Source organism: Balaenoptera ricei, chromosome 19 (genome assembly GCF_028023285.1).
Source record: "Balaenoptera ricei isolate mBalRic1 chromosome 19, mBalRic1.hap2, whole genome shotgun sequence".
In the NCBI taxonomy this organism is placed as follows: Eukaryota; Metazoa; Chordata; class Mammalia; order Artiodactyla; family Balaenopteridae; genus Balaenoptera; species Balaenoptera ricei.
Window position 1 is genome coordinate 17,682,576 of NC_082657.1, and position 19,776 is coordinate 17,702,351.

General features: G+C 43.4%; 1 protein-coding gene across 6 annotated transcripts in view; it reads right to left on the bottom strand.

Moving 5' to 3' along the window:
- GARRE1 (granule associated Rac and RHOG effector 1) overlaps positions 1-19,776 on the bottom strand; it is an 80,059-nt gene that overhangs the window by 28,326 nt on the left and 31,957 nt on the right. For all 6 annotated transcript variants that reach the window (XM_059903655.1, XM_059903653.1, XM_059903656.1 and 3 more), the window contains one exon: positions 1,086-1,295. In XM_059903655.1, coding sequence (XP_059759638.1) covers positions 1,086-1,295 — 210 coding nt within the window. The remainder of the gene's footprint in view (positions 1-1,085; positions 1,296-19,776) is intronic.

Here is a 19,776-nt window from a genome sequence, read left to right on the forward strand (position 1 = left end):
AATAACAATGCAGTTGAACAGCATAAAACTGAAGTAAGAAAATGAGAGGACGTACAATGTTAAAATGTTGAAAAATCATGTTTAAAAATTTGATTAAAGGAGATCTCTAAAACAAAATGAAATAGTTTGCCAATTTAATTGACGAATGATTCAAACTAAATTCAAACGAAATGTTATATAATATAAAGTCTCTTTTACTCTGCGAAATGGAACAGTAAGTCCTAGTTAAAGTCCCGTCTTGGAAGGCTTTTCTTCTGCCCTTGGAAACAAAGGAGTATTAAAATGCCAACAAGGGGTTTCCCTGGTGGCGCAGTGGTTAAGAATCCGCCTGCCAATGCAGGGGACACAGGTTCGAGCCCTGGTCCGGGAAGATCCCACATGCCGCAGAGCAACTAAGCCCATGCGCCACAACTACTGAGCCTGTGCTCTAGAGCCCGCGAGCCACAACTACCGAAGCCCACAAGCCACAACTACTGAAGCCCGTGCACCTAGAGCCCGTGCTCTGCAACAAGAGAAGCCCCCGCACCGCAAGGAAGAGTAGCCCCAGCTCGCTGCAACTAGAGAAAGCCCACGCGCAGCAACCAAGACCCAACGCAGCCAAAAATAATAAATAAATAAAATAAATAAATTTATTAAAAAATAAAAAATAAAATGCCAACAAGAAATGTGTCATCGCCTACTACATCCCCACCTAGCTACCAGGCTGACCCCTGACCCTCCATATACCCTCCAGCCTCTTCTCCCTAGTCCCTCTTCCCAGAAGCTTTGCTGCACTTCTTGTCGGATGCCAGGCCCTTCCCCTGGGCTCCTGCACGCCTCCATCACGGCCCCTCAAACCTGTTTTTGTAAGACTTTTCTCTTAGGAGGTTGTGAGTAGAGGCTACTACCTCAGGGCCTGCACATGCCTGGCATGAAGTGGGCATTTACAAAGACATTCACTGTTAAATGAATGAACAAGCTAATGACAGCAGTTGAAAACTCACACTTCTAAATAAAATGGCTTTTTTAAGAACCAACAGGTAAAGGCCCTCTGGAGCCTCTCCTATCTGAACAAAGGGCACCAATCTCCCCAAAGTCAGGGTTACCTCAGCAGCCCCCCGCCAGGACCGCACAGCTTCCTCCAGTTCTGGTGTGTGGCCCATGCCAGATAAGCCACCGCCACTGCTGCTGTTCTTTTTTTCTGGCACAACCACCTCGGCAAAGCAAGAGTGAGCCACTGGCTGGACCTTCTGTAACGCCTGGGTCAGAAACTGGAAATGGACCTGCACCACTGTCAAGAAGCATCGCCCCAACACCTGTGAAAACAAGAGAGGCAGGGATTTTAAGGCTGTGGGTTGCTACTGCATGACCGCAATCAATTCTCAACTATCAATTTGAGTAGAGGTAACAATTAACTGGAAATCTGAAATCATATGAAGTTAAAAAGTCACCATGCTTTAGAAGGATCTGCCTTTGTTCTCACGTTTGGACCTGGGTGGCCTGATACCTAGAAATCAAGATGTTTCAACCAAATAGCAAGCCCCAAGGTTCGAATGGGCCTTCCCACTTCCCATCTAGCCTTCCTCCACTCCTGTTCTCCACTCGCCTCATCTGGACTCTGGCTCACACCAACCCTGGTTGTCTTTGAGCTCCTGCTGAACCACAGCAACCCACAATTCCAATTCTGTCCACACAGTATTCAGAGGGCAGAGTAAAAGCCAGGTGATTAAAAATCCAAAAGGTCAGTTTGACTATAAGAAGACATTCCGTTGGAAATGGAATCCAAAGATACAGGTTATTTTGGTAACAGTGTATTAACATAGTTATTACATAGTTATTAACATAGCTGTATGTCATATTTCCAGTCTTACAAAACAAAGCTCACAGACCTGTCTTCTAGGAGTCAACAAAACATACTGTTAAGTCCATTTGTCAGAACAGTAGAAACCCACTCACCTGATACGTATTAGTAGTTGGTTGGTTGATGCAGTAGTCCGTTAAAGTAGAAAATTCATTAAAAAAACTACCATATACATGCTATGTTAATATATACTATTAACATGTAATTATAATATATGTACTAAAAATATACTACATACCATAAACATTTTAAGATACAAATGTGCCTTTATCTGCCAACCTCTGGCATTGGCTAAAGCTGTTCTCTGACATTACTTGTCGTTCCCCGTTTGCTTTCTTGTGTTAACTCCAGCTACAAGGTGTTCTCTATGATTTCCTACCTCTTTTTTCTTTAAAAGACAGCAAGAATTTGCTGCTTGCAAAGCAACTTGAGCAGACACTTTCCAGATTATTGACATGTCCCCTTAATCTTTTACAGTTGTTTTAGTCATACAAAATTCAACAACAGTAACAACAAAACATTTTTGTAACTCCTTTATCATGTTCCATAACATTCAAAACATTTTTAATGGAAGGTATTTCATATTTCATTGGCCTATACAGTGGATTACTTACTAACAAAAAATTACTTATTTTATTGAGTTTGTAATCCAACTGGAGCATAGCTGAGAGGGCCCACTAGCTGCCAGCTCTCAGGGCGCTGCCTTGGGGAGGTGGTGAAGGTTTCCATTGCCTTTTACAAGGAACTAAAATCCAACCCCACTGCCCACACTTTGGCCCAGTCCTGTTCCTTGGAGAAGCCAAAAATAAGACTCAGCCTTGGACCTATCACCTCCCAGCACACATTTCAGATGCTGCCCTTTTCCACCCCCACTGGGCAGAGCTCTTCTTCCTGGAGAAAGAGAGTCAGGCAAGCTCCCAGTGGTGACACTTACTCCCTCTGAATTATTTTCCCCTGTGGAAATCACCAGGACAAAACTAAAGCAAACACACAAAACTCACACCAAAGCATCCTCCTTCTATAGGGAACCATCAGAAATACAGGCTGAATTCCCACTCAAACAAACCTTCTGGGTCTCCACTCACATCTCCCTCAAAGCTCCACCCCATCAAAGATGGGGCAGAGTGAGCCACACAGAATAAGCAGACCTAGCAACCTAGGAACTTGTGCCACAAACAGAAAAAAGAGTATTTAATTAGCATTGTACATAATATCAGCCAGCCTGAACGAAACACTCAGCATGTACTTCACCTGTGCTAAAGATTTCACACTGATTATCTCATTTAATCCTAGGAACAACCATATGAGGTCATTTCCATTTCACAAACAATAAGAAGGCACAGAAAGGTTATGAAACTTTGTCAAGGGGACACAACTGGATGTGGCAGAGGGGTCACTTGACTCAAGTGTCTATGCCCTTAGCCATTGTGCCCCCCTGCCTTCAACAGGCTCTACACACGTGAAGACAGCTGTGGGCTGGCAGCACTGAGACCAGACACAGGACAGCAGCTCAACCTTAACTGGCTTAGGCCAGAATGATATGGTGTCCTGACGCTCCACACAGAGCAAACCCAGGAGGAGAAGTGAAGCTGGGTCCTCAGGCACACAAACTCTTCCTCCTCCTCCTTCCTTAGCCTCTTGGCAGGCTGTGGCTGAGGGAGGAGGAGGGAGAAGTGGAGATGCCATGTGCCATTTGCTCTAGGCTCACATTCTTTCAGCTTTTGACAGATACAACTGAGTCATTCAATCTTTCAACAGATGTGTAATTTGTGAATGCCTGATATGTACAAAGCACAAAAAAGCCAGAAAATACTATAAGAAAGACAGCGAACAAGTCACTGTCCTTGTTAGGGTTACCTTCTAATGGTGGGGAACAGTAAAGTAGATATGCAAAGTCAGGGGCTACTGGAGAATGAACACTAAGGAGTGAGGTGGGAAGGAAAAGGCTCTCTGAGGAAAAGACCAAGGGAACAGATGGAGTAACCCCTCTCCCTTCTAAAGGAAAATTCTGAGAAAGGCCTCTGAAGGCCTGATGCAGGGTCCTGGGCCCAGAACAGGACATTCTCTGATAATGCTGGTCGATGCTGGGCTGGGGGTTGGGGAGGGTCCTCTTGTTGTCAAGGGCAGAATGGTGGAAGGAGGATGCTTCTGTTGCAGGAGTAAATGGGGGGAGAGATGGTGGACAGTTTTAAAAGGCGGACATTCGGAATATTGTCTCCACCACTTATTACATGCTTGACCTTGGATGAGTCATTTAATATAAATTTCTTCCGTGTATAGAAGAAATGATGCAAACAAGAGCTCAGCATTTCCCTCCCCCACCCATGAGGTATGTAGCACAAATATGGGTTGTGACAAAATATCTGTGTTGTAAACAATTCATTAAAAGCCAATCAAACCAATGGTTACACCCTGGAGCTTGGAAAAGCTTATTTATTTATTTATTTTTTGACTGTGCCACGCGGCATACAGGATCTTAGTTCCCCAACTAGGGATCGAACCCGTGCCCCCTGCAGTGGATGCATGGAGTCTTAACCACTGGACCAACAAGGAAGTCCCTGGAAAAGCTATTTAAAAAATATCTATTCTACAAGTTTACCTAAACTAACAGACGTATAAACACCACCTTTTCCAGATAGAGGACAAAGCTCAATCTCCAGCCTGCCTCTGCCCCCCTTTTCTCTACAATATCTCCTGTCTTAGCCCAGCTTCCCTCCTGTAACAGACTCCACCCTCTCCATCACAGGGATGAGCCAGTCCTTGGGGTCTTCCTGAGAAACCTGGAAAGAAATAGAGACTCTAAAGTTATGAATTTGGAAGCATGTGACCCAAGGGCTGAGGACAGCTACTTTCTCTTCACAGGGAGAACGTTTCCTGGACTGCAGGATCCAGTGAAGCTGCAGAACAGATGTGGCAAGCTGGTGGACAAATGAGTGGAGTGGTCAAAGAGAGAGACATTTTAAATGTCAATGAGTTTAAACTGTCAGTGGAGCTATAGAGTTCCACGTCTATCAACCTGGAACTTCCAGAGTTCCAGCTATCATTTACTGAGTGCTTAACCCATACCAAGCACTTGACGTGCAGTGAAGTGACTCAGGGGGGTGATAGCAATTCATCCATTTTATAGATGACAACACCGAGGCTTAGAGAAAGAAAGAACCTTGCTCCAGTGTCAAGCAGGTAATAAGTGGTGCAGTACAGATCTGATGCCAAGTCTGTCTGACTCCAAAAACTGTGTTCTAACCATCAGGCTATGCTATCTTCATATGACAAGATCCAGGATGTAGTCACGACAGTGACTAAGGATACCAAGAAGGGGAGAGGAACCCTGTGCAGGAACCCTGATGTCTCCCATACAGTGTCAGGCCCCAGTGTCAGCCCAGTTCCCTGGGCTGGAAACGGAGACTGAGAGGCACGGCTCAGTCTTCTCTAACTGTGGGAAAGGGGCTGCGACAAGAGTAAAAAGTGGGGTAGCCTGTGGCACTTCAGGGTGGCATGAGTCTCAAAGTTCATGATCTGCACAGCAGACTGCTAAGACTGGCTGCAAACAGCAATGATAAACTGGGAGAGGACACACAGGGCTTGGGAAAAGAAGCAGCTTCTCTTACCTCTAGAGGAATTCCAAACCCCAAAACATCTGTTCAGGCCTTCAGCACATCAGTCCCATTCAACAGTTATGAAGAAAGCAATCAGATTTAATCTTACCCTTGGTGTTTGTATTAGTAAAAAAAAAAATCCATTCATCCAAAGGCATCCCAAGTTGATGGAATCTGGGGCAATAAGAGGCTGTTATCAGACTTGCATTAAGAGAAACATTTTGGTGTGACTTAAATTCCTCATAAAGGCCCAATTCCTGAATACAGACAATAAGCGACCTTGCCACTTCTGCCTCCAAATATCCATGGAGCATTCTGGATTACTATAAACAGCCATTGAGGATCTACTGAAATGAAACCTTGTTTTCTGGGAATCCCTGATGGCAGAGGAAAAGGGTACACGTTCACTTTCCCATTCCCCTATAAACGTACCACATGTGCTGCTAAGGGGGTTATATTCATGGATATAACCAGGAAACCTTTTCTTTTTGGTGATTTTTATATTTTATTAATTAAAGCCAATTTTAGTTTAAGGTCATCCTATTTTGAACCCTAAAAGAACACTCTTTCTACACCACCACAGTCAACTCTACCTTCCTAGAATATTTTCACAATTTTAGTTACTCCTCTTCTAGGGCCAGGGCCTGACTCAGCCCTTACTATATCTGCACGTGCTGAAATCACGAAGTGCCCAACTGCACCCCACCTGCCACACACCTTGTGATTTTCACATCAATATACACAATGTCTAAGTTCATTTTTTGCTCAACCTCACTGAACAATTCGTCTTTCTCACATCCCTGCAGAGTGAAGAACAAGTAAAAGTGTCACATATACCATACTGTCAAACATTTCCAGGGGTTCTAGCATTTACTTCTGATCAGTTTAAAAGTCAAGAATGAATGAAATGAAGTTGATCCGGACTGGCTGCTTTTATTAGAAATTCCAAACTCATTCAGTCATTTCTCTCTCTTCAAAACTTACTTGTACCTTAAACATTACAGTTAGTTCCACGTGTTCCCAATCTTTTATTCTTATGATAATTCCAGAGTTATTACATAATGACCTAACCAACAGACCAGAATGTGATACAAAGACCTAAATGTGTCTCCAGAGAAATACAGAATGCAGTAGACCATGCCTGGACTATGGAAAGTACCTTATGGAGATTAAATTATGGCATAAAAATGTAAAAAACAAGCTTACTGAAACTAACTTGTATAGTCTAACCTAAAAACTGATTAACAGTGAGTGCTTAAATATTAAAAAAAAAAAAAAAAAGCAACTAACAGCAATAAAAAAAGCAACTAACAAAACAACAATCTCTTTGCAGTCAGTATTAACCTAGAGCACAAAGAAGCTGCCATGCTATGTACAGGAGAAAGAACTAGTGAGGAGAGAAAGCTAACACATCCCCAAGGGTAGATGAGCCAACACCAAATGTTAATCATTTGGACAAGATTACATTCTGCCCCTAGACATGCTGCTTTACTGCTGGTAAAAATATCAACAGACACAGTTTCTGAACTCCTACTTCATGGCCCAAACACTGTGGTGCATAAAACCTTTTATACCAGTAATACATATTCATTGCAAATAAATTACGGGGAAAAGATCAGCTAAATAAAGAAATAAACAGTATCAAATATTACTAAATAGCTATAACCACTGATTACATGTTTCTGATACAGCCTACATTTGTACCTGTAGACTTTTTTTGTAAAACTAGATCATGTTGTATGTTATTTTATAGCCTGCTTTCCAAAATAAAATATATCAAAAATTTATTACATGCAACACACATAGGAAGTTATTTATTTATTTATTTATTTATTTATTTATTTATTTATTTATTTATCACCGCACTGCTCGGCTTGCAAGATCTTAGTTCCCCATACAGGGATCTAAACCTGTGCCCCTTCAGTGGAAGCACAGAGTCCTAACAACTGGACTGCCAGGGAATTCCCAGGAAGTTGTATATTTCAGCTACATTGCTATCAATGGTAGTAACTAACAGGATAACTATAAACTATCATCCAGGACATGAAAAAGTGAAAGGCCAGTGAGGGGAACTAAGTCTATGGTAGACAAAGGAGGAATGGTTGTTATTGTTCAATAGGTACAGAGTTTCAGTTTGGGAAGATGAAAAAGTTCTGCAGATGGCTAGTGGTTGATGGTTGCAAAAAATATGAACATACTTAATGCCACTGAACTGTACACTTAAATATAGTTAAGATGGCAAAATTTATGTTATGTATAATTTACCACACACACAAAAAAGTACAAGTGCTTCTAGTCACCCCCTCTGCTACCATTCTATTCCAAGCTACAATCATCTCTTGCTTGGATTACTGTAACAGCCTCTAAAATGACCTTCCTGCTTCCTTTCAATTAGGATTAGTTTTATCTACACATTACAACAACGACAACAACAACAACAACAAATGCAGTGGTTTAAATAAGAGCAACGTTTACTTCTTTCTAAGGTAAAAATAAATCTAGGGTAAGGCAGTCCAGAGCTGGCATGGAGGCTCCCGGGTATCACAAGGAGCCCAGTTCCCATCTTTCTGCTCTTCATCCTCACACAAGGCTTACATACTGGAACTACCTCATAGTTCTAAATGGTTAAATGACCTTTAGCCATTCTGCCTGCATTCTAGATAGTAAAAAACTGGGGGGGGAGTGGGGAAGAAGGTAGCACCCTTTTTCCCTCTAAGGAAACTTCCCAGCAGTCTCATCCAAAACCTCTAGTTACATCTTCATGAACCAAAACTTAATTCAAGTGACCACTCCTAGCTGTAAGGGAAGCTGGGAAGTATAGTCTCTTTTCCATGCAAAATATTCCTGAAAAAACAAAAACAAACAAACAAAAAACTCTCCAGAGTTTTTGTTGTTGTTTTCTGGCCGCGCCATGGCAGCTTGTGCGATCTCAGTTCCCCGACCAGGGACTGAACCCAGGGCCCCAGCAGTGAAAGCACCAAGTCCTAACCACTGGACCGCCAGGGAATTCCCCAGAGTTTTGTTATTAAGGAAGAAGGTGACACTAGATATTGGGAGGCAACTAGCAGAGTCTCCTCTCTCCCCTAGAGGCTACTTTCCACACAGGAAGTCTTATAAAACAAAAGTCAGATTATTTCACTCCCCTGCTCAAAGTCTTCCAATGGCTTTCCATTACAATCAGAAGAAAATCCAAACTCCTCATCTGTCCTACAATACCTTACATGATCTGGCCCCTGACTAGTCTCTGAACTTATTATTTCCTATCCCACCTCTCTCTACTCTTGCCACACCGACCTTCTTGCTATTCCTCAAAAACCGTGAGCACAGCTCCGGTCTCAAGTTTTTGCACCAGCCAGTTCCCACTACCTCAGGGTTTCTCAACATCACGACTACTGACACTGGGGGCCAGAGACTTCTCTGTCGTGGAGGGCGGTCCTATGCAGCGTAGGATGTTGTTAGCAGCATCCCTGCTCTCTACTCACCAGATTCCAGCAGCACTGGTTGGGAGATGCAGCCACAACCCCTCAGATCATACTGTTTTGAATAAAATGTCATATCCTTACTGGTAAACAGACAAACAAAAAACAAAAATTAAAATTAAAAAACAGTAGCGGGGCCTCCCTGGTGGCGCAGTGGTTGAGGGTCTGCCTGCCAATGCAGGGCACGCGGGTTCGCGCCCTGGTCTGGGAGGATCCCATATGCCGCGGAGCAACTGGGCCCGTGAGCCACAACTACTGAGGCTGCGCGTCTGGAGCCTGTGCCCCGCAACAAGAGAGGCCGCGACAGTGAAAGGCCCGTGCACCGCGATGAAGAGTGGCCCCGCTTGCCGCAACTAGAGAGGGCCCTCGCACAGAAGCAAGGACCCAGCACAGCCAAAAATAAATAAATAAATAAAATGCTGGCTTAACTCCTAGAGAGTTTCATTATAAAAAACAACAACAACAACAACAACAAAACCAAAAAAAAAAACAGTAGAGAAATCTCTTCCTCCTAGGGTGACTTTTGAGCTGCAAAAGAGCTGCAATAGCGCTCAAATGTGGCAGTCGACAGGAGCTTTTGAGTATTCAGGCATCTGTTTTGCTGCAGGACTAAAACATAACCTCAAGGACTACAAGGAAGAGATATATCAAGACTCTACCTTCTCTAAATCAATTTGAATTAAAAATCAGAAATCTAAGAGCTTTGTGCTCCTGCAAACTTTTGCTTTTCATGATCTGGGGTCTGAGTCTCGTCACCTAATGTTCTAGACTTCATGCAGAAACACCATCTGGCCATGGGTGTTTATGTGCGGGGTAGGGGGGATGGGATATTGGTCAGAGGCAGAAAGAGAAACTGAGATCCTAAAAGATGACAAAAATTGTCCCCTAAATACATAGTGAGTCAATGAATTTCTGATTCCCTAACATGCAAGTCCAGCATCTTTTACTCTATCGTGCCTCCTCCTTCAAATCACTGCAGGTCCTCTGGTGTAACACTCGAGTTCTTCTAAATGAGTAAGATTCCTCTCACTCTAGCCCCAGCATGAAAAAAAAAAATGCCATTTTTCTGACAATCAAAGAAACTTCCAGACATTGCCAAGTGTCCCCTGAGGGAGAGCCCACCCTGACCCCATTTGCAAATGAACCACTACCTTACCTGGAGCATCCTTTCCCCTGGAATTGTACAGCTATCGCTTGACAGGCATTGCTCAAATGTCCCATCCTCAGAGAGGCCTTTCTTCTACCTCTCTTTCTTCATCATTCTTTATTTCTCTTCACAGCACCTCTCACTACCTGACATTATGTTTGTATGTGCCATTTATTTTTTCTCTGTTTCCCTACCTAGGAGTTGAGTTGGATGTGGACAGGGTCTTTGTTTTGCTCTGTTGCATTCTCATTGCCTGGCACACAGTAGACAATCCTCCTATACATATTTGTTGAAAGAAGAAAAGAAAGCAGTTGCTACTCTCCACATAAAAGCACCAAACTAGGTCAAGAGCAGCATGGTGACTGCAGAGCTGAGGGCAGGACATCATGATGTCTGCATCTATGCGCAAATGACAACTCATTCTTCCCCCCAAACTCTTCCTGCTTTCTTTCCCTGGACAGCTCTTCTGCAGCCTGCCCACAGACACCAGCTGCAACCTTGAGCTTACTTTGAGGGTGATATCACCAACAGGCATGGGGGAGATCACGACTCTTCTGGAGAGAGAAAGTCCATAAACCACGCAAGGCTTTCCTGCAAGTGACACACTCATCCCTTGAATGAAGAATCAAGTATAACATTTGTTACGCCTTGGAACTGTATGCTTATTCTTTCAAACCGAGAACCAATGTAATAATTAACGGGTATGCTGTTGAGGGAATAAAGGGTATATATAATGGAGTAAAAAGATGTATTTTCCGGATATGTTTGCATATGCATGTCTGCTGCTATCTGCACAGATACATAAAACAATTAATAGTGGTTCTGTCTGGAACTGGGATGGAGTTGGAAGAGAGAAGCATTACCTTCGGAGAAGGGACTTATGCCATTCAGAAGTGTTAGAATTTTTTACCTAAGCATGCATCATATATAAGAAAAACTAATTTGTTAAAATTAATAATCAATAGTAATATATCCAAAGTATTCCCATTAAAATGAGGACCAAAACAAAGATGCTCATTCTTTTTTTTTTTTTTTAAAATTATTTATTTATTTATTTATGGCTGTGTTGGGTCTTCGTTTCTGCGCGAGGGCTTTCTCTAGTTGTGGCAAGCGGGGGCCACTCTTCATCGCGGTGCGCGGGCCTCTCACTGTCGCGGCCTCTCTTGTTGCGGAGCACAGGCTCCAGACGCGCAGGCTCAGCAATTGTGGCTCACGGGCCCAGTTGCTCCGCGGCATGTGGGATCTTCCCAGACCAGGGCTCGAACCCGTGTCCCCTGCGTTAGCAGGCGGATTCTCAACCACTGTGCCACCAGGGAAGCCCAAGATGCTCATTCTTAACACTGATTGTTTTATACATTAAAACCTATGATCAGGGAGTTCCCTGGTGGCCTAGTGGTTAGGATTCTGGGCTTTCACTGCCATGGCCCAGGTTCAATCCCTGTTTGGGGAAGGTCCCACAAGGTGCAGCCAAAATAAATAAATAAATAAATAAATAAATAAATAAATAAAAATTAAAAATAAGACCTATGGTCAACGCAACAAGATATATAACTACTGGAAGGGAGGAGATACATGTAGATGACATGACCATATATACAAAAATAAACCAATTGAAACATTAGAATTATTGAGTCCAGTCACATGGCAGGAGACAAGACAAAAATATAAAAATCAGTGGTGCTTCTATGTTATAGAAAAAACTTTTAAATATAATTTCATTCATGACAGCAACTAAAATAAAGATTACGTAAGAATGTTAAGAATATACACAGCCACTAGAAAGGAAATTATGGAACTTTACTAAGAGACATAACAAAAGGCCTCATAGAAGACATAATAAACTGCTAAGATCCTGAAAACAAAACAATTTAGCAGGTGTATCCAGGATCATAAATATGTTCCCCATCACATCCTTTGACACGCACCAGCTGGTATTTGCAGTGTGGCCTCCCCAACATCTAGCCCCGTGCCTTTGGAAGCAGCCCTCAGGGAACCACTCCCCCTGCACTCTCAGTCTGGTGGTACCCCAGCCCCAGGAGTGGGCGCACAAGTCAGGCCTGACCAGTCGGTGCGTTAGTTTAACCTTTCTGGCCACAAGGTCCAAGGACAGGCAAGTGACCCAAGCCAAGCCAACCAGACTGAGTTCTAGAATTTTGTCAGAACCTGGGGGAAAGCAGAGGTGCTCTTTCTGCTGAGTTGTTGGCCACTCTGGCATGGAGACAGTCTGAGTCTGTTCAGCACTGTGTGAGCCCCTGGATCCAGCCCTGCCCGAAGAGCTAACTTTCTTCGGTTTCATGGAGTCAATACATTGTTTTGTTGAGAGGCAGTACAGTGCTACGGTCAAGAATTGGTACTCTATTATAGAGTCAGACTGCCTGGGTCTAAAGTCTGGATCTGCCATGAAGCTTTTGATAAGCTGTTTAACCTCTCCACACCTGTCTCTTCGTCAATAAAATGGGAATATGAATAGTACCTAACTTACAAGGTTATTAACAGAATTCAGTGAGTTAATGTGTACAGTCTCAGAACAGCGTATAGCATAAGTACTATGTAACTACCAGCTTCTTTTTGCTTTTATTGTTGTTTAAGCTGTTCTGAGTTTGGTTTCTGTCACTTGTAGCCACAGTATTTTTTTAAAAAAAAAACAAATCAATTCATATCAGTCAAAATCCCCCTTTAGGACTTCCCTGGTGGCGCAGTGGTTAACTCTGCCTGCCAATGCAGGGGACACGGGTTCGAGCCCTGGTCCGCGAAGATCCCACATGCCGTGGAGCAACTAAGCCCATATGTGCCACAACTACTGAGCCTGTGCTCTAGAGCCCGCGCGGCACAACTACTAAGCCCACACACCGCAACTACTGAAGCCCGTGCGTCTAGAGCCCGTGCTCCGCAACAACAGAAGCCACTGCAATGAGAAGCCCGCGCACCACAACCAAGAGTAGCCCCCACTCGCCGTAAGTAGAGAAAGCCCGCGTGCAGCAACAAAGACCCAACGCAGACAAAAATAAATTTAAAAAAAAACCCCCTGAAAAAAATCCCATCTCATTCTGTATAAAATCTAAACTCTTATCAGGGCCTACCAGGTTCTCTCACAGGTTAGGTAGGCGGTTCCGGTGTGGGGGCTGGGTCCCCTCACAGTGAGCTGGGTGGGGGGACACTGAGCCCACAGGCAGGCCTGAGGCTATTTTCCATCTGCATCACAGCACTGCTCACACCTATGGTCACAGTCTACTTATTTATCTGTCTTGCCCACCAGGCCTAGAGTGCTTTTTCTTTTTTTTTTAAATTAATTTTTATTGGAGTATAGTTGATTTACAATGTTGTGTTAGTTTCTGCTGTATAGCAAAGTGAATCAGTTATACATATACATATATCCGCTCTTTCTCAGATTCTATTCCCATATAGGTCATTACAGAGTATTGAGTAGATAGAGTTCCCTGCACTATACAGAAGGTTCTTTTTATTTTTTTTAATTTGTTTTATTATTTTTGGCTGTGTTGGGTCTTCATTGCTGTGCACGGGCTTTCTCTAGTTGCAGCAAGTGGGTGCTACTCTTGGTTGTGGTGCGTGGGCTTCTCATTGCAGTGGCTTCTCTTGTCGTGGAGCACGGGCTCTAGGCACGTGGGCTTCAGTAGTTGTGGCATGTGGGCTCAGTAGTCGTGGCTCGTGGGCTCTAGAGCACAGGCTCAGTAGTTGGGGCACACGGGCTTAGTTGCTCCGTGGCATGTGGGATCTTCCCGGACCAGGGCTCGAACCCGTGTCCCCTGCATTGGCAGGCAGATTCTTAACCACTGTGCCACCAGGGAAGCCCTCTTTTTCTTTCTAATTAATTTATTTTTTATACAGCAGGTTCTTATTAGTTATCTATTTTATACATATTAGTGTATATATGTCAATCCCAATCTCCCAGTTCATCCCCCCACCATCCCCCCACCCCCTGCTTTCCCTCTGTGGTGTCCGTACATTTGTTTTCTACATCTGTCTCTATTTCTGCCTTGCAAACCGGTTCATCTGTACCATTTTTCTAGATTCCACATATATGCGTTAATATACGATATTTGTTTTTCTCTTTCTGACTTACTTCACTCTGTATGACAGACTCTAGGTCCATCCATGTCTCTGCAGATGCTTTTGATAGTCCTCATTCATCTTTGCCAGCTTGCAGCCAGCTCATCTGTATTCTACCTTGGAGGGTGGGTGGTAGCAGCTACGTGAAGAAGAAAGCAGGCCAGGTGACTGGAGCCTCCTCCAGGAGCTAGTGGGGTCTCAGAAAGGATTGGGAGTGAGCAAGGACTCACAGCGGTTCCTTTACTTTCCCATGTCTGGGCACTTCGGCATTAGCTAGGTCAGAAAGGCCAGTCTCTTGGAGGGATGGACACTGCAAACAAATCCCTTGGCACAAAGACTGCACTGGCCTGGAACAGTGGAGAGGTAAAGGACACAATCCCTGTGTATGTTGGGCCCAGAAAGATTTCAGGCAAATGTCGTCTTTACAGACACTCAGATTCCTGATCTGTAAAGATGAGGAGGCTGCCAAAACAGGCTATTATCCAATTCTGTGAAATCTCAGAAGCTGACCAGTAACCATAAAAATTTAGAATAGGGGGCTTCCCTGGTGGCGCAGTGATTGAGAATCTGCCTGCCAATGCAGGGGACATGGGTTCGAGCCCTGGTCTGGGAAGATCCCACATGCCGCGGAGCAACTAGGCCTGTGAGCCACAACTACTGAGCCTGCGCGTCTGGAGCCTGTGCTCCGCAACAAGAGAGGCCACGATAGTGAGAGGCCCGCGCACCGCGCTGAAGAGTGGCCCCCGCTTGCCGCAACTAGAGAAAGCCCTTGCACAGAAACGAAGACCCAACACAGCCATAAATAAATAAATAAATAAATAAATAAATAACTAAAATAGCTTTACCTTTAAAAAAAAAAAATTTAGAATAGGAAGTAATTCAGGAAAGGTAGTCCTATGTTAAATTACATTCCATGAACTGTTTTATTTCTGTTTCATTCTAATTTGCCCATCAAACCTCATTTTTCCTTACATTCACTCAAGACTTTTTAGTAACTATGAAATGTTAAATCACATTCTCCTAAAAGAAAGCAACATTGCCATTTTAGTCACCAAAATTACGAGCACAGCATTCTTTCCCTGACTCCTACCTGCTGCTGGGGTCCTGCCTTCAAAGGTTTCTTTTCTCTATTCTCATTTTCTTCCTTGATTCACTTTTATTTTCTTCATTTTTCTGAAAAGCACCTGCCTTTCTTCTCATCACTATACCTTACTCAGTGACACTCTCTGTGATATTGTGATTTATAATAAATATATATTTTGGTATTCTTCCAAGGTTTCTGGCACACAGCTCCTAAAAACCCTTGGAATTTTCTAAGTGATAAGAGAGAGAAAGTATCTTTTGTTATTCATAACAAGCCTCTTTCAACCATACCTGAGTTTATGTCAACAAGGTGACTTTTGGAAAGCTCCTAAGGATGCGGGCTGGTTGCCGGGGGAACCAAGTTTGAAACTTTCAGACCAACCCCTCTGAAGAGGGGAAGAGGCTGGAGACAGAATCAATCACCAATGGCCAAAGATTTAATCAACCACACCTGTTTAATGAAGGCTCGAAAAAACCCAAAGGACGGGGTTCAGAGAGCTTCTGGGTTAAAGAACAGGTGGAGGTGCTGGGAGGGCAGCACGCCTGGAGAGGGCATGGAAGCCCACACCACTTCCCACATACCTTGCTTTATGCATATCTTTCATCTGGCTGTTGCTGAGTTACATCCTTTTATAATCTAGTAAGTAAAATGTTTTTCTGAGTTCTGTGAGCTGCTCTAATAAAGTAATCAAACCTGTGGGGTGGTCATGGGGACTTCTGATTTGTAGCCAGTTGGTAAGAAACACAGGTAACACCCTGGACTTGTAACTGCTGTCTAAGGGGGCAGGGTGGGGGCGCAGTCTAGTGGGACTGAGCCCTTACCTGTGGGATCTGATGCTAACTCCAGGTAAAAAACGTCAGAACTGATCCAGAATTGCTTGGTATGGGAAAAAACCCCGCCAACAAACTTATGACCAGAATGCCAGAGGTGCAGTATTCTGTGAGCAGACAGAAAACAGAGGAGTTTTCCTAAATACTTCCCTTTCTGTTAGAAGACCACTTCACACGCACAAATCACTTATGAAATGGAATCATTTATTGGGTGTTCCTGATACATTACTTCTATCATGTGGTCGAAAGTTTCTCTCTCCCTTTTTTTAAACTTGGAAAATGTCCCAATATACACAAAAACAGAATATAACAAACCCCCATGAACCCATCAAAAAGCTTCAGTAACTATCAACATTTTGCCATGTTTTTTTCATCCTTCTCCCCAACTCCACCTTTTTCTGTGGAATGTTTTGAAGCAAATCCCAATTGACCAGGACACAGTACATGTTCAAAGTTCCCAACTTATCATTTTTTTTTAAAATTAATTTTTATTGGAGTATAGTTGCTTTACAATGTTATGTTAGTTTCTACTATATAGCAAAGTGAATCAGCTATACAACTCTTGGGAACCCTGTACCAACACTGAGGCCCCGAGGTGAAACTGGAGCCCCAGAGCTGCCACGGGGTGAAGAAAGCAAGGGGAGAAGTGTCATCACTTCATCTTGCTGCCCTCCCTTCACCTTCCCTTCAGAGGATGACCTCTTTACCTGTCTGACCTCACACCTAGTGTCTCTGTTTTGCTCACTGTTTCAGCCACAATAGGCCCTCACTGCTCTTCAAACACTCAAGTTTGCTCCTGCCTCAGGAACTTTGCACTAGCTGTCCCCTCTGCCTGGAATCCTCTTTTCCTGGTTATTATTGGGGCCTACTACTTCATCTCCTTCAGTTCTTTACTCACATATCATGTTCTCAGTGATGCCTTTTCTAACTATCTTATCTAAGATCACAGCCTTCATCTATCTATGTGAAGGGAGGAATTTCTGTCTTGCTCACCGCTGTATCCTCTGTGCCTGGAACAGTCCCTGGCACAAAGTGTGCAATAAATATCTGTGGAATGAATGCATGAACCACCAGTCAATTTGATTCTTTTATTTACATTTGCACTGAAAAAGTAATTTTATTTAAGACACATGATAGATGTTTATAAAAAGAAGTTAACATCTTTGATTTTCTAATAAATAGTAAACCTAATTATGGAGTTGTCTATACTTCTTTAATATGAACTACATGTTTTACTTGCAAATGATCCTTAGTTAGGATACCAGATTTCTAGGACAAATAAAATTGAAGTAGATAAAAACAAAGAGAACTCACAGCCACTCAATTCATGTAGCCTGGCATGTTACAGGAACATTAGAATTAACACACCAATGGAGATGCCCCTAGACTTGAAAAGAAAAGATAGAAACATCAGGTCCCGTATGGTCTACCTCTAAAAAATGTTGTGGGGTGTCAAAGCTTTGTATAATGAACAAATTCAATATGGGAAACCATATTTTTCCTGAGTTCACATTTTGGCTGGACTGGCAGTTCGAGACTTACACAAAGGAATCCCCATGAAGCACTTGATTAAGATCGTATTTCTCATTTTAGACAACATTTTAGACAACATTTACAACAATGTAAACTATACATTTTCTATAAATCCAAAGGGGGGAAAATCCCACCTAAACTATCAACTGGCTTGCTCAAAGATTCCTAGCTACAGCAAGTGGACTCCAAGACATCCCCCACTCCACTTCCTTCCCTATGTACCCCCATTCTAGGTGCAAGGGAAATAGAGCAGTGACTATTAGTACAAGAGGTCCCCTAGGGCTTTTATGCTGGAAACGTCCTGGCAGTTTCTACATCAGGCAAGGTAATACTGCTGCCACCTTACAACACGAAAAGAGAAAATAACACAGAAGGGAAAGGGAGGTGCTCACCTCAAGAACCAGGAAAGAAATGAGCAGAGCAAATGTTCTAGGAGTGGCAACTTTTTCCAACTAAAAGGGTTCCAGTGAGACTAATCTGCTGTATATTTCTCTCTTTTGTTGGCTCTGTACATAATTGTGCTCTGTACTGCAGAGAAGGACTAATAACACTTTTCAAGCCATGTTGGAAGCAATAATAATAAGTGATGATGATGACAACTAACTGGGTACAGTGTTTCACACACACTAATCGCTTCTGATCTTCACCAGAACTCTGGAAGGTGGGTGGTAATTCCATTTTGTAGATGGGCAGACTGAGGCTTAGAGATGTTAGAAGATTTGCTCAAGGCCATACAGACAATAAGAAGCAGAGTTGGGGCTCTGCTGGTGGTCCAGTGGTGGTCCAGTGGTAAAGAAGCTGGTGGTCCAGTGGTAAAGAAGCTGCCTTCCAATGCAGGGGACACGGGTTTGATCCCTGGTCGCGGAACTAAGATCCCACATGCTGCGAGGCAACTAAGTCTGCGTGCCACAACTACCGAGTTCGCGTGCCTCAACAAGAGAGCCCACATGCTGCAAACTAGAGCCCACGTGCCCTGGAGAGAGAAAACCTGCACGCCACAACTAGAGAGAAGCTCATGTGCCGCAAAGAAAGATCCCGCATGCTGCAGCTAAGACCCGTCACAGCCAAAAAAATAAATAAAATAAAAATTAAAAAATGTAGATAATTAAAAAATAAATACAACACCTTTTTTAAAAAAAAAAGCAGAGTCACTTTCTACTCACAACTTATTTCTCTAACAGAGAGATTATGAGGTTGAACCACCCGGGGTAAGGGGCAAAGTCACTGCTGAGTATAGACAGGACAGGACTCATGTACACCCTGCCTGCCCCAGAGCACACAGTTGGCAACTGCAGTTCCTAGACACAGGCACCAGGATCTGTCAATCAATGAGCATATCCGAAACCTGGCTGCAAGTAAGGGAGCATTAGAAGCACGCTTTGGCTACCTTCAGGGGTGGGACAGTGGAACTGGTATTTTGTCTTAGGTTTCAAATGGTCAAGCGTTTGAATACTGAATTCAGGGCTTTTCTCAACCGCAGTCCTGGGCTAAGCTCTTGAGCAGAGGTCCTTGTCTAGCCAGTCAAGTTCATCAGTGTTAGGCCACAGACTTCTTTCCCCAAGGATGAATGCTAAAGAGCTTCTCTGGGCCTTGCTGATAGAATCTTTAAAACACCAACAGGAAAAAAAAAAAACCCAAATGCCCAGCTATTCCATCTGAGTTGGTGAATATCCTGAGAGAGAGACCACGTCAGTACATAAATTCCAGAAACAACAAATACTGTTCTGTGGAAAGAGCAAAATGTTAAGTCTGCAGGCCTACATTTCACAATCACATTTTAGGATTTACTTATAAGTCAGCAGTTTGAAACCTAGAATACACTATATTCTAAAACCCATCAACAGCACTTAGTTTCCAGTTTAGCCTCTGAAAGCCTGTTTAGCCCATTATATACAAAAACATGGTAGTATTCCAACTATCCTAATCGCATTTCAATGGGGAAAGTCAAGCCAAAATTCCAAAACACAACAATAAGAAATATTTCCCCTTCTCAGCTCAAATGGTCCATGCTGGTCCCAGGAAAGCAGAAAGGACAAGGTAGGTGCTACTGTGCCCAGTAGCTTTACTAAACCCAACTCCTCAGGGTTGGTTCATCCTTCTCTAGCTGTTCTGACCTGGGGAACAAGGGCACTTGCCCTACAGGGTTGGAGGGCAAACAGGCCTAGCTCTGTCTCCTCCAGCACCTGGAGGCATGGACTG